This window comes from Orcinus orca, chromosome 6 (assembly GCF_937001465.1).
Source record: "Orcinus orca chromosome 6, mOrcOrc1.1, whole genome shotgun sequence".
Taxonomy (NCBI): domain Eukaryota; kingdom Metazoa; phylum Chordata; class Mammalia; order Artiodactyla; family Delphinidae; genus Orcinus; species Orcinus orca.
Genome location: NC_064564.1, coordinates 63,989,272 through 64,004,923, shown reverse-complemented (window position 1 = coordinate 64,004,923; position 15,652 = coordinate 63,989,272). Strand labels below are relative to the sequence as shown.

The 15,652-nt window shown below is 37.3% G+C and overlaps 1 protein-coding gene across 3 annotated transcripts in view; it reads left to right on the top strand.

Moving 5' to 3' along the window:
- KDM4C (lysine demethylase 4C) overlaps positions 1–15,652 on the top strand; it is a 404,294-nt gene that overhangs the window by 96,601 nt on the left and 292,041 nt on the right. For all 3 annotated transcript variants that reach the window (XM_004279122.3, XM_049711313.1, XM_033404418.2), the window contains one exon: positions 4,280–4,329. In XM_004279122.3, coding sequence (XP_004279170.1) covers positions 4,280–4,329 — 50 coding nt within the window. The remainder of the gene's footprint in view (positions 1–4,279; positions 4,330–15,652) is intronic.

Genomic DNA, 15,652 nt, shown 5'->3' with positions numbered 1-15,652 from the left:
GGCTCCCTTGGGGAAGAATGTGGAAGCACTAAAGCATGGTGCCCTGGGGAACATTAGGCAGCCAGAAGGTAGGTTTGGCAAGAGCAGAAGGTAGAAAAGCACTGGAAATGACTTAAATCATCAAACTCAAGAGAAGTGAGTGTTTAAGGAGCTAGTTGAAAATTCCAGAGAGGACAAGGTAGGTAAAGACTAAACAACGTGGCAACCTTTGTCCAAGCAGTCATACTGAGTATGATGGGAATAGGATCCAGATTGAGCTGGACTCCAGGGTGAATGGGATAAAATGAGGCAAGTACTGGAAGTGAGTGGTGTGCGTAAAGGGAAGAAAAGAAAGTAGATGGGTGGTAGCGGGATGAAGGGCCCAGAGAAGGTATTTGTTTGAGGCAGAAGAGATAAGCATGTCTAAATGCTGATGGGAAACGGTCAGGTGGGTGGGCAGGTAGGCAGTATTTTTCTGCTGTTATTTCCAAACAAATGCTGAGAATTGCTTAATGTTTCCATGAAGTAGTAGAATTTACTAGAAGACAGAAATTAATAAAACCTTGTATGTTAGAGCAGCAGGATTTCAGACTTCTTAAAAGCATACGAGTGATTCAGGTTTTTAAGGGCTTTTATCCCCCCCATGATTGCTCTCGTTCAGGGCATTCTGTTTCAGTTATATTCTGATAGTTGCTTATATTGATTTTTTTAAATTGTTTAGATGAAAAATATTAACATTCTTATGAAGCTGGAACTTTTTTCTGGTTGACTGGTATTTATTACCATTTTTTTTCTTTTTATAAAGAAATTAGATGGTACTTTTCTTTGCTGGCTGCTACATTCATAGGAGCTAAGTTTTTAGGGCAGTTATATCAGGACCTTATTTTTGCCCCATGCCATTTAAGTGGAAATTAAGTGCCCCAGTCCTGCCCATCTACCTTGAGCACACTGTCCTTCACAGCATAAGATCCAGGAGGGATGAAGAGAAGGCAAGGCAAAATGGGGAGACCATACTAAAAGTATAGAGTCCTGGGAGAAAGATTTGATTGAATTAGGTATTTGAACGGATTAGGAAGTTGAAACTGGTAGAGTTGATCCTGAGTATGCCAGGCTGACCCGGTAATTAGGAAATGAGGTATTGGCTTATATAATTTCTTACCTGTTCTTCCAATTTCCCACTTCCATGATTTTTTCTTCTTGCTGTATCCTTCCTCTCCTTCCACATCTTCCATCCTGGAGGGTGAGGATCATGATTCATCATTTTGAGAGCCACAAAAGTCAGCACATAGTTTCTGAGCATCTGCTTTTCTGGTGCTTTGTTCTAGGAGAGACACTGGTCCTTGCCCCTAGGGAGGTTGAAAGGAGAGAGGGAGGCAGAAAGGTAAAAAAATTAAATTCTGAGTACCATGGTGGAAACCTGTCTTCTGTGTGGTTGATAGAGCAAAAGGAGGAGTGTGGAGCTCTCCCTGGGGGTGACTCAAGCTGAGTGGAGAAAAAGGAGTGGAGGTTTTGTTGGCTGGACAGGGATGGTAAGGGTGTGTAAATCCCAGAAATAGGAGATGGAAAGTAGTGGTGGTATAAAGTAACAAAGGCACTGGAAGGGCATTCAAGTGGTCTGGTAAACCAAAGAGCAGGATTTGATTGGGACATTGGTCAGTAGGTGCAACTGAGGAGGTGTCAGGATCGCAGCAGGTCTGTGTGCCCTGAAAAAAAGTTCAGCTTCTATCCTTCAGGTAAGTCAGCCACTGAAGGCCCAGGGTTTTGTCATGAACAGATCTGTAGTTTGCAAAGATGACTTTGGCACACCATGGAGGGTAGTTTGGAAGGGTACAACAGAAGGTGGGCGCCCACCTGTAATGGTCAAACTGCATTGAGGGGACACACTCAGTGCCTTACAAGTCATGTGTCTAATTTAAAGAATTTTTGATACATGTATAATGTATGGAAAAAATCTTTCTGATGATTAGCCTCCAGAGAATTTTTACTAGAATCCTTTTAAGAGATGTGTTTACTATGTGTTGGCTATGTGATTTTTGTCATAGAGTTGTGAAGATCAATTGAAAGACTATGTCAAGTGTATTTTTTATCCTTATATTTATGTTTATATATAAATTTATATTTACTTATGTTTTCTGTGAGCAGATGGTTGAATTTTGGGTTAATGAACTTTAACTTTGATACCATTTTAAAAAAAAAGTGAACCTGGATATATAAATATCTCCATGTCCAACTCTTACACGAGTGCATGCCTGTGTGTGTATACACGTGCATGTGTTAGCATGTATATTATGCTTGTCTGGGGCATGCATGTGTATGTGTGTGTGCGTGTCCTTTTCTGGGTATATTTGGCAATGTAAACCAGGGATTAAAAATTGTTGAGAAGTGGCCAGTGTATAAATACATGTTGGGTGATTGTCATTTAGTTATGCTAAAATTTTATCTTCCCAATTCAGTTGGAATAATTTCATTAACAGTGCCTGAAGCAACAGGATATATGGTTGAATTTTCTTTTAGAGAATTGCCTAGTTACAACGGATCCAGTTAAGTTCTGCATATGTTATCAGTGGCATTAAATGCAACCAAGTGTGGTGTTAAGTAAAATGAGAAAAGTTATTTTAGTAAAAAAGTAACTTGTACTTAATATATATTGAGCTAGTAAACAGCAAATGTAGGTCTGGAGAGTAATATATTCTTATTTAAAACATGAAATGATCATTTAACTTGAGATTATTGTTTTAAAATTTGTTAGTAAGTTCACAGTAAATAAAATCAAGTATGTAACTTTTGAAAACACCAGGAACTAGAAATGAGTAATACTTGAAGAAGAATTTCTGTTTTCCAAGGGTGAACAATTCTTTCTTTCTTTTTTTGTTTGTGGCTATGCCACATGGCTTGCAGATCTTAGTTCCCCAACCAGGGATCCAACCCAGGCCCTGGCAGTGAGAGCACCGAGTCCTAACCACTGGACCACCAGGGAATTCCCAACAATTCTTTTTTCTATAATCAAGATTTTAAAAGTCACATAATTGTGAAATAAATCAAAGCTGCCTTTTTTATGGCTGGTAAATTTTTATTTAAAATATATTTAAAAGTACAGTGTTCTTAGAAAGGTTTGGTGGAGATATAAATGTTACTATTAATAATTTCATGTTCTATCCTGCTTGTCAGTAAAAAGCATTTTAAAAGGTTTTTATTTTTAAAGAAAACTTTTTTTTTTGGACTTCCTTGGTGGCGCAGTGGTTAAGTATCCGCCTGCTAATGCAGGGGACACGGGTTCGAGCCCTGGTCCGGGAAGATCCCACATGCCACAGAGCAGCTAAGCCCGTGCGCCACAACTACTGAGCCTGCGCTCTAGAGTCCGTGAGCCACAACTACTAAAGCCCGTGCGCCTAGAGCCTGTGCTCTGCAACAAGACAAGCCACCGTGATGAGAAGCCCGCACATTGCAACAAAGAGTAGCCCCCGCTCGCCGCAACTAGAGAAAGCCCGCACGCAGCAACGAAGACCCAACGCAGACAAAAATAAATAAATTAAAAAAAACAAAAACTTAAAAAAAATTTTTTTGCTTAAAAACAAAGGCCAAACTAACCAACTGCAAAACAAAAAATATACAACCAAAAATAGCCCTGGATCGCTGGGGTGCTGTGAGTGTTACAAGGGAGGTTCTAAACTCCATGCTGTGGCCAGGTGCCCCATGTCCAAGCAGTTTGCTGGCCTTGGGCCTTTGTTCCCTAATGTGTAAAATGTGGTTGGAATGGTGAGCTGGGACATTGAAATAGGTGATTTAAGTTTATTTTTCTTCTGTTTAGTGTCCAAGAGATACAGTTCTGTGTTTGGTTCTCTAATCTCTGCTTAGTTCATCTAAGTGGAGTTTGGGGTTGACCTTTTTTTAAAAAAATAAATTTATTTATTTTATATATTTTTTATTTTTGGCTGCACTGGGTCTTCGTTGCTGCGTGTGGGCTTTCTCTAGTTGCGGCTAGCGGGGGCTACTTTTAGTTGTGGTGCACGGGCTTCTCACTGCAGTGGCTTCTCTTGTTGCAGAGCACAGGCTCTAGGCGCACAGGCTTCAGTACTTGTGGCACGTGGGCTTAGTTGCTCTGTGGCATGTGGGATCTTCCCGGACCAGGGATTGAACCCATGTCCCCTGCACTGGCAGGCGGATTCTTAACCACTGAGCCACCAGGCAAGTCCCTGGGGTTGACATTTTTTTTACATGACATTATTTAGGAATAGATGTCCTTAGGATACTAGCTGAACAATTATAAATCTAAAATTTTTATTTGTGTTTAAAATTTTAGGTATGCAATACCCCCAGAGCATGGAAAACGACTGGAAAGACTAGCTCAAGGTAAACTTGCTTTCTGTTTCTCATCTAGATAGGTTTTTTGTTTTTGAGGTATTGGGTTGGCCAAAAAGTTACTTCGGTTTTTAAGTAAAAATAAAAGACACATTTTTCATTTTCACCAAGAATTTTATTGAGCAACATATTCACTGTTTTGTTCTATTACCTTCTGACATTTTTGGGACAACTTCATAATTCCATCTTCCCAAAACTTTTTATCTTTTTGAGTAAAGAAGTGTTCCAGGTGCCTTTTACAGTCTTCCCAGGAATTGAAATTTTTTTCATTAAGAGAATTTTGTAAAGACTGAAATAAATGGAAATCCGAAGGTGCAACGTCTGGTGAACACTGTGGATGAATCAGAACTTCCCAGCCAAGCTGTAAGTTTTTGCCTGGTCATCAGAGAAACACGCGGTCTTGCATTATCCTGATGGAAGATTATGCGTTTTCTGTTGACTAATTCTGGACGCTTTTCATCCAGTGCTGCTTTCAGTTGGTCTAATTGGGAGCAGTACTTGTTGGAATTAATTGTTTGGTTTTCCGGAAGAAGCTCATAATAGAGGACTCCCTTCCAATCCTACCTTATACACAACATCACCCTCTTTGGATGAAGACCGGCCTTTGGTGTGGCTGGTGGTGTTTCATTTTGCTTGCCCCACGATCTCTTCCATTCCACTTTATTGTACAGTATCCACTTTTCATCACTCGTCGCAATTTGTTTTAAAAACAAAACGTTTTCGTTAGGTTTCAGTAGAGAATCGCATGTGGAAATACGGTCAGGAAGGCTTTTTTGCTTAACTTATGTGGAACCCAAACATCAAAGCGATGAACATAACCAAGCTGGTGCAAATGATTTGGATATTTTGAGTATGTCGGTTATCTCCTGCATGGTATTACGTTGATTGTTCTCAATTAATGTTTCTATTTGATCACTATCAACTTCAACTGTTCTACCTGACCGTGGAGCATCGTCCAGCGAGAAATCTTCAGCACGAAACTTCGCAAACCACTTTTGACACGTTCAGTCAGTCACAGCACCTTCTCCATACACTGCACAAATCTTTTATTTGCATTTTAGTTGTGTTTTTAGCTTTCTTGAAATAATACAGCATAATATGCTGAAAATTTTGCTTTTTTTTCATCTTCAATATTAAAATAGCTACACAAAAATTCACCAGTTTTGATAAGCTTTTTTTTTAAATGCACGCCTGATATGACAGCTGTCACAATACAATCTAACAAAATTGTTTCGAATGAAGTTAAAGACAACTAAGTGCTACTAGAGCCATCTTACGGAAAAGACCTAATGAACTTTTTGGCCAAACCAATATTTTTGCAGTGTAGAATATCACTGTGTTAATTTTATTCTTTTCAAGTTATTGGCATTTAAGTATTTCTCTCATTGAGTAATTTTAATTTTTTCACATTAATGTGTGCATATTTTTCCCTGTTGCATAATCTTCATGATTATTTTAGTTGGTTGCTTAGCTTTTTGTCAACTGATTGCACTTAACCTACTTTGGTTATTTCCAAATTTTTTTCTCTTTTTTATAGTGTACTTAACATCACTGTGCCAATAATATTTTTTCTTCCTTTAGTTGTACCCTTGGGATAAATTCCAAGGAGTACTGATGCTGCATCTTGGGCTATAGGTGTTTTATGAGTACTTTTCATGTTGCCATATCATTTCACCAAAGGGTTGTGTTAAATCTCTTTTTGACCCCCTCATTTTTATTTGGCCCCCTGGGCCTGAGAGTGCCTGAAGTATGAAGGTGAATGTCCCCAGCTAACTGGATGAGCATGATATTGTATGCCTTCTTAGACTGTTAAAATTAAACATACTTTACTGGAACTTGAATTTTTATTTTTTAAGACTTTGTCCATCTTCTTTTTTTCTTCTTCTAGTTTTGTTGAGATGTACTTGACATACAGCACCTTATAAGTTTAAGCTGTTCAGCATAATGATTTGACTTAATACATCATGAAATGATTACCACAATAAGTTTAGTGAACACACATCATCTCATATACATACAAAAATAAAGAAATGGAAAAAAATTCTTTTCCTTATGATGAAAACTCTTAGGATTTACTCTTTTAACAGCTTTCGTATATAACATTCAGCAGTGTTAATTGTATTTATCATGTTATATATTGCATTTCTAGTACTTATTTATCTTATAATTGGAAGTTTGTACCTTTTGACGACCTTCATGCAGTTGCACCTCCTTCAACCCTGTCTATCTTCTTAAGGGACAGGTTGAGTCACTCTTCTGGGAACTCTATCAATTGCTTTCACTCTGTGACCACTTGTATCTACAGAGAGCACCTTCTACTTTTCTTCCCTGCCTTAAGGATATGCCAGGCAACTTTGTTCTCATCTGCTCCCGCAAGGGAGGAGAATCATATTCACCCCGTTACCCTCTTTTTCTGTTTTGCTAGCCACCCTAACCAAGGACGACATAGACTGGTAGTGACTTATTTCCAGGGGAAAGTGGAGTTCCACTGAGTGACAACTGAAGATAAGACAGAATGTCTCATTCAGAATGCCTTTATTCAGAATTGAATCCTCAGGGAGCATTGTCTTTTCAGTCAGGTGCTGATCTAAGTTTCATTGGTATGTTAGGGTTGCCTTCTAGTAGAAAAGGAATTTTGTTCCTGCATTATGTATGCTTTCATTTAATAATGAAATGGGGACACTGAGAAACCCCGTCCTTTGATTTGACAGTTCTGAACAGAAATTGTTAATGATATCTAAAAGTTACTTTCCTCCAAATTAGAGTTAGAGTATCACGTTTGTAAGAATACGCATTATTATAATTTTGGCAGGCTAATAATTATAAAGACAGTGTTTTTATAACATAATACATTATAGTAATAATAGCAATGTAATTGTAATCTTGAACTTTGTTAGGGACTATTTTCATGAATATTAAGGTGGATGAATCCTGGTTCTGGATAATAGATTAGAGCACAGCTTGGAAAATGATTACCATAATCCTTAAATACCCTGGCAATGAACTTTGTGCTGAATCTATATGCTGTGAACTATCCTCGTCCTTGTGATAATTATTCTACCATGTTCTGTTCACCTCGTTGCCAGAGAACTTTTAAAATGGAGCCAGTGTAAATTTTACGGTATGGACTCACATGCTAAAGTTTTTGCTATAAACTGTCTGTAAGCACTTTGACGTAAACTGTCTGAAAATGACATTCCAGGAAAATGGATGCCATTTGCTTAATCAGTAAGAGATTAATAAACTTGAAGGTTGAACGAGAACTTTAAACTCAATTGCATGTTTTTTAAAAACTTATTGCAGCATTATTTTGAGAAATGATTCAGGGAAAAGACCCTATAGGACAGTGGAGGATTTCTATCTGCTGACCAGATGCCAGCCAAATTAATTGAGTTCTGCTAAGTAATTAAAATGATAAAATAATGCAGTAAATGAGATGGAGCATTATAGGTTGTCTAGGTCAAGGCAGCACTTGATACATAAAATGAAAAGCAGCCTCGGATATTTTCCATTATCTTGTCTGAACATCATAATTATCACACTTGCCTTTTATGCATGAATGCTTTCATCTTTGGTTTCTATTGAAATCTTGATTGACTGTGGCACCTACAAATATTTTATCTGAAAGACGTTATGCCTGCATCTAAATAAAGCCAGGAGTTTGATTTTGCCCTTCAGCTGCTTTCTCATCTATACAGGTTTTTTTCCAATATTATGTAACCATAAATGTAATAAAAAGTCTCAAGTGAATTGTTGCAATTTTTACACTTGTTATGTTCGCCTGTAATGCCGTTGCATTCTTTCTAATTTTTGGCTTGATACAATTGAATGGAAAGTATAAAGGAGAATAGAGATATCATATTAAATCATAAATGACAATTTTGAAGATTTTCAGTTTTAAGAATGTCTAAATCTCATCTATTTTAGAAATAAGACTATCTTTGTGGTTCTATTAAGTTAAGGAAGATATGGATTAAAGTAAATTGGGAGCAGCTAAATTTTTTTGTGAGTGACTGTATTTCATTGGTCTCTCATTGTTAATAAAGTGCTAATATTTTTAAAAAATTGAAGATGCTTTACTTTGGTCAAAATTTTGGTTACTGGGAAAAGAATATGTGAGTTAGGACTTTGTGCAACAGATTTTGGAAATGTGAATGATCAGCAGGAATTTTGTTTTAAGTGACAGTATGGTAGAGTCGAATACACTGGTTCTTTTGGAGGCTTATATTTACCTGTAGCAAGTGTTTTCGTTTTGACTTCTTAAAAAAGCGACAGTAAAAAGGAATGGATGAAGCATTGTTATGAAGGATTAATTTAGTTCAAGTTTTTTTAAGCAGTTAATTTTGGTGTGTGTGTGTATGTATGTTTTTAAATGACTAGTCGTCTCGAGTTTAAACCTGTGGAACAGAGTCTTAGCCTGATTTGCAGGGATCCCTATTCCAGGAGGTGGACAAAGGGTCTGTCGGTGGGATGCAGGCAGTCTGTGGACTCTCTGAAATTATATTCAAAATTGGGCATATATGTGGATTTCTGGGACGCTATCATCAAATCCATTAAGAGGGTTTGCTCCAAAAGAGATTATGAACCACTGCTATCAAGAGACTAGATTAGCATTAAATAACAAGTCATTTTAATTTTATAAACATTCTAAATTGACCTGTTCTCATACCTCTGACTTGGAATTAGGAAATATACTTTTATCAGCTCTCAAAATGATAAATACATAATTCCCTTAAGCATTCATTTACGTTATGGCCTGAAAATATTATATTAAGATGCTTGGTTTTGAAAGGCTAATAAATAAAATACCCTTGATTATGAATAATCAATTTTAGGGGGCCCCTAAGCCCTAAAAAATGAAAAAGTCCAGCGATATATCCTCTGCCTTCATGCCTAACTCATGCTTTAGGCATGGAGATCAATGTGTGGTGTGTCAGGGTATGTTTATTTTCATCTTCCTATCAGTTGTTACATTAAGAATGGTGAAACAATCCCTAAATTTAACTTCCTCATATTTTGATGTCAAATATCACACTGTGTTTAATTTTGAATATTTTATATCCAACCATGTTCCTAATAGGATTTTAAACATTGGACAGTAATACATAACATACAACACGTTAGAGAAATTAGAATGTGTGGTGAAAGACAGTTCTGAGAAGTGACAGGTAGGGAATGGGGAGGAAAATTCAGGAGGGGAATGCCAGCTAGCAGGGAAGGATTACTATGGAAGGAAATTAAGAGTTCTTTGATTCTCTGGGGGGTGTGGAGGAGGGAAGCTGAGGCAGGAAAATCCTGTTTAGCTTGACTGACCTGTTTGTGCCAAAGTGCTTGGCCTGAGGTGTCCTGGGTGACCTACGCGTGTGTGGTCCATATGTCGTGTCAAGGTGGGAAAAAGCTGGAGCTGAAACAAAGCGGTCTCAGGAATGCAGTAAAACACCATGTGTAATGGTCTATATACCTGTTAAATTAGGTGGAAGTTTTAACTCTAAGTGTTCTGCCAACCAGTTTGAAGTGGAAAAAACTTTCCCATTACTCACTGCACTGTGTTCAAGAGTTAAAAATAAGGCACTTGTTTAGGAGAACCACCATCCTTCTCGATACCACGGTCAGTATGAATTTCTCCTGGCGCTCCTCCTAGAGAGCTCCATGGAGCTTTGTCTCTCCAGTAGAGATGTTGATGGATTACAGGACACGTGGAGCAGAGTGAGGCCTGCAATGTGATAACTTTCTACCCAATTATTAATTGCTCAGCGAACGGTAGGAAGGACAGAGGTCAACTACAGCTTAAACCTCTAATGTTGACCTCTTAACTAGGAATGTGGGTAAAAATACCAGGTTTCTCCCCACATAATGTAGCTCATTAGTTCTTTTCATTAAGAAGCATGTTAAGAAATTTCATATGTGAATCAAATACATCTTTGTAAAAGTATTTCCCACAGAAGCATTCCTTCCATATTCTTTTCCTATGTCCTTTTCCTTACCATTCGTTTATATGGCTACTATATTTTTTAAGCCTCATATCAGTCATATGAATATTGCAAAAACCATTACAGGCCTACCTCATTTTATTGTGCTTCGCTTTATTTCGAGTTGCAGATAATGCACTTTTTTTTTTTTTTTTGCAGATTGAATGTGGTAACCCTGTGTTGAGCAGGTCTATTGGTTCCATTTTTCCAACAGCATTTGCTCACTTCTTGTCTCTGTGTGACATTTTGGTAATTCTCACGTTTCAAACTTTTTCATTATTATGTTTGTTTTGTGATTGGTGAGTTGCGAAAAGATTACAACTCACGAAAGTGTTAGATGATGGTTAGCATTCTAGCAATAAAGTATTTAAAAATTAAGGTATGTACATTTTTGGGGCATAATTCTATTGCACATTTAATAGACTACAGTATAGTATAAACATAATTACATATGCACTGGGAAACCAAAAAAATTCTTGTGACTTGCTTTACAGTAATGTTTGTTTTATTGCGGTGGTCTGGAACAGGCGGAACCTGCAGTATCTCTGAGGTACGCTTGTATAAAACTCTATCAAAGCATACTTGGGTAAATTTCAATTATATTCAAATTAAATTGTCTTAAATCTATTGCTAGTGTGGACATACACTCTACATGTCTGATTTCTCCATCTTTCCCCTCTGCTTTCCTCTCTTTTTCCTTTCTTTCCTAAGCAATTAATAACTAACGTCAGCTTCTCCAAACTAGTGTTTGTATATCTATAGAAAATGTTACTAAACTTTGATTTTAAAATTTTTTTCCAAGGCTAAAACTTTGTTGGTTTAATAGTAGCAGCATGTGTTTGTCATATGAGATTGGGATCTAAAAATAATTAGTTAGTAATAGCTAATATATTAGAAAATGTAAACCAGTTGACAGTTGGCAAAACTTCTTATTTGAAGGAAAGAGCACACTATTTTTAGAGTATATCTGGTCTATTTCTAAAACAATTTAAAAACATTTAATAATTTTTTAGGTCAGATTAATTGAGGTAAAATACACTTACAGTAAAAGCCACCCCCTTTAACTATACAGTTTTGTGAGGGTTTTTTTTTGTTGTTTTTTTTTTGCGGAACGCGGGCCTCCCACAGTTGTGCCCTCTCCCGTTGCGGAGCACAGGCTCCGGACGCACAGACTCAGCAGCCATGGCTCATGGGCCCAGCCGCTCCGCGTAATGTGGGATCTTCCCGGACCGGGGCACGAACTGGCGTCCCCTGCATCAGCAGGTGGACCCTGAACCACTGTGCCACCAGGGAAGCCCCGACAGTTTTGTGAGTTTTAACAAATATATACAGTGGTATAACTACCACCACTATCAAGATATAGAACATTTCCAGTACCCCCAAAAGTTCTCTTGTACTTTTCGCAACTAATTCTTCCCACCAGCAACCACTCGCAGCCACTAATCTGATTTCTATCTCTAGAATGCCATAAAAGTGGAATTATACAATGTGTAGACGTTTCTATCTTGTTTCTTTCACTTAGAATAGTGCTTCTCACATCTGATCACTTTTATGTTGAATACAGGGCATCCTTGGATGTGTATAGCACCTGGTTCTTGAGAGGGCTTATGTGATTCTGTACATCCTCATGCTATAAAACTCCCAGCAGGACTTTGGCAGTCTTAGCAAATGTTATTGTGGGATGCTTTTAGGGTTTCAGGGCTCTATTGGGATTGCTGGAGTACATGTTCCTTATCATGGTGGAAATGGAAGATTTGTTGAACTAACATGATAACTAGAGTCAACATGGTGGAAATGAGTAACAGGGATAATAATAATGGCCACTATTCATTGAATGTTACCATGTGTCAAGTAGACTAAGTTTTATTATTTTTTTAAATTCACAAAATGTAAAATAAACCATTAACCGTTTTGAAGTGTACAATACAATGGCATTTTAGTATGTTCATATTGTGCAACCATCACCTCTGTCTAGTTCCAAGAGATTTTTATCACCCTAAAAGGAAACCCTTTATTTTATATTTATTTATTTATTTATTTATGGCTGCGTTGGGTGTTCGTTGCTGCACGCGGGCTTTCTCTAGTCGCGGTGAGCAGGGACTACTCTTCATTGTGGTGCGCGGGCTTCTCATTGTGGTGGCTTCTCTTGTTGCGGAGCATGAACTCTAGGCATGCAGGCTTCAGTAGTTGTGGCTCGTGGGCTCCAGAGCGCAGGCTGAGCAGTTGTGGCTCACAGGCTTATTTGCTCCGAGGCATGTGGGATCTTTCCGGACCAGGGACTGAACCTGTGTGCCCTGCATTGGCAGGCGAATTCTTAACCACTGTGCCACCAGGGAAGTCCCGACCCTGTATTTTTTAATTGGTCGTGCTATATTTCCTCCCACCCCTCCCCAGCCCCTGGCAATTAGCAGTCTGCTTTCTGTCTAGGTATTTACATATTATGGATATTTCATATACATGGAATCATATAATATGTGATCTTTTGTGTCTGCCTTCTTTTATGTAGTGTTTTTCTATGTTATATCTATGTTATAACTTATAGCAGTACCTCATATTTTTTTATAGCTGACTAATAGTTCGTTGTAAGGATATACCATATTTTGCTCTTCCATTTTTCAGTTGATGGACATTAGGTTGTTTCCACTTTTTGATAATGGCTAAGTTTTTTGTGCATTATCTTACTGGATTCCCATAAGGATCCACCCAGTGGGGATAGCCACTGTGGAAAACGGTATGAAGGTTCCTCAAAAGATTGAAAGTAGAACTGACATATGATCCAGCAGTTCTACTTCTAGATCTATATTTGAGGGAAATGAAATCACTGTCCTAAAGATATATCTGCACCCCTGATATTACAGCATTATTTATAGTAGCTAAGACATGGAAACAACCTAAGTGTCCATCAACAGGTGAATGAATAAAGCAAAGTGTTATACATATATATATATATATATATATATACACACAATATACTATTATTCAGGCATAAGGAAGAAGGAAATCCTGCCATTTCTTTCAACATGGATGAATCTTGGGGTCCTTACGCTAAGTTAAATAGTCAGAAATAGAAAGACAAATACCGTATGATGTTACTTATGTGTGGAATCTAAAACACCAAAGTTATAGGTACAGAGAACAGTTTGGTGGTTGCCAGAGGCAGGGGGTGGGGAAAATGGGTGAAGGGGGTCTAAAGGTACAAACTTCCAGTTATAAGATTAGTAAGTTCTGGGGGATGTACTGTACCCTATGGTGACTATAATGAACAATACTGTATTGAAAGTTGCCAAAAGAGTAGATCTTAAAGCTACTCATCACACAAAAAACTATAACTATTTTTAGGTGATGAATGTGAATTAAACTTAACGTGGTAATCATTTCACAATATATACATATATCAAATCATTATACTGTATATCTTATATGATGTTATATGTCAATTGTATCTTGATGCTGGGAAAAAAAAAAAAGACCCCACTGAGGAAGGTAATACTAGCATCTTGATTATATGAATGGGGAAATTGAGGAGCTGAGAGATTATGGGACCAGACAAGGCTATATGAGTGTTGGACTTGTGCTAGGAATCCATGTCTCTGTAGGGATTCTTAACTGTTATTCTCTTTTATTTTGCTAGCCATGTGGACAAGATGAGGGTGACTTCAAATAGTTCAAACAGTTACGTTTTTTCATCTAAAACTTAGGTCTGCTATTTAATAGCAATGAGAAGGTGTATGTTGTGAGCAGGAAATGAGAGAAGAAATTTGGTGTTCAAGTAAGCGTGTGTGTTAGGTGTCTGTAAGAGGAGATTGGACGAGATTTACACAAAATCCCATAACATAGTTTGCACCTCACAGTAGGCTGCCTCTCAAATGTTTCCACCAAAATATCCCTACAAGGGAGGAGAGTGAAACCCTACCACTCCACAACACTCATGCAGATTTTGCATCTTGCTCCCTTAATACGTTTGTTTGTATGCAAATATAAACCACGTAATTTAGCGACATAAGTAGATGCTCAGAAAGATGTGCCAGGTTTATTCTGTGTGTTCTTCTACACCTGGCATGTTACCTGATGGCCATGGGGTATGTGAGGTGGGGTAGTGAGTTGCTAACTGCTATGTCCACTACTAGATACTTGAGGGATCAGTGTAGAACTGTTTCTTTATTGGAACTTCCTGGTTTTCAAGATTATGAAAGAGTGGATTCTCCAATTATGTGACTGGTAAATTGGAAAGTCTTACAGAATGTTGCAGTAGTAACATTCAAATATGGTAAGTTTAAGAGCAGACTTCTTCCAAATAAATTCTTTCCAAATTGAAAACTTAGAAAAAAAGCACATTAAGAAAGTAAATATTAGAATAGAAAAAAAAAGGTTCTGAAAGGCATATTTTAAAGAACTTAACTTGCAAAACTTTTAACACATACCTCGTTTTCTCTTTATTTGGTGACTTTCAAAAAACTCATTGTCTTAAATTGAATTTTTAATTAAATTTTATCTTTTCTATCTGATCTATTTTTGTTATATTTCATACATGTGATTCCAAATTTGTTTTTTTCACTTGTTATGAAAGCTGCTAACATTCCTTTAGCCAGCATAGTTCTGAGTTTTAAAAGATATTATCATTTTGTATCAAATAGTATTCTGGTTATATTGGCTTCTTTATATATTGAATAAAATATTTTTAAGAAATGGTGGAGTGAGGGTGAGTGTGAACCATGTACTTCTGCAGGTATTTTAAGGTAAAATTCATTTTGAGACACATACATTATGTCATAATTTGTGGGTTATGAGGTGTTTTCCAGGGCGATGTGAAATATAATTCTGATAACCTATTGAAAATATAAATTCTGAACCAATATGAAGTTCTTAACATATGGCAAATTGCCTTCCTTCAGTGGTTTTCCAGTTTAACTAACGACCAGTCATCACATTGTTCAGGTCCTGATTACAAATCCATATCAAAAGAAAATTAAGTAGAGTCCTCTTTCTTCATTGATTTTAATTTAAAACTTAATTCATGCAGTGCTGCACAGAGTTACAGATTTGAAAAGTTTGATAGATCTATTTAAATTGTATTGCTAAAACTTTTCCGTGGGTTATGTGTTTGGGGACTGCCCTGCTGTGCTTTACTCTCTGTGGTGTAGGCTCAGGACATCTTATTGTATAGATACGGCTGTTGCATTATATGGTACTTTCTCACCATTCACTAAGGTCTGCATTCTTTCAAAGGTTATTTTCTATTTATGTATTATGAATATTAACCATAAACGGAGGGCTGCATTAAATGACCAGATAGGGCACAATTATTCCTTTTATTCCCATTGGTATTGTAGCGAATGATAGTATTT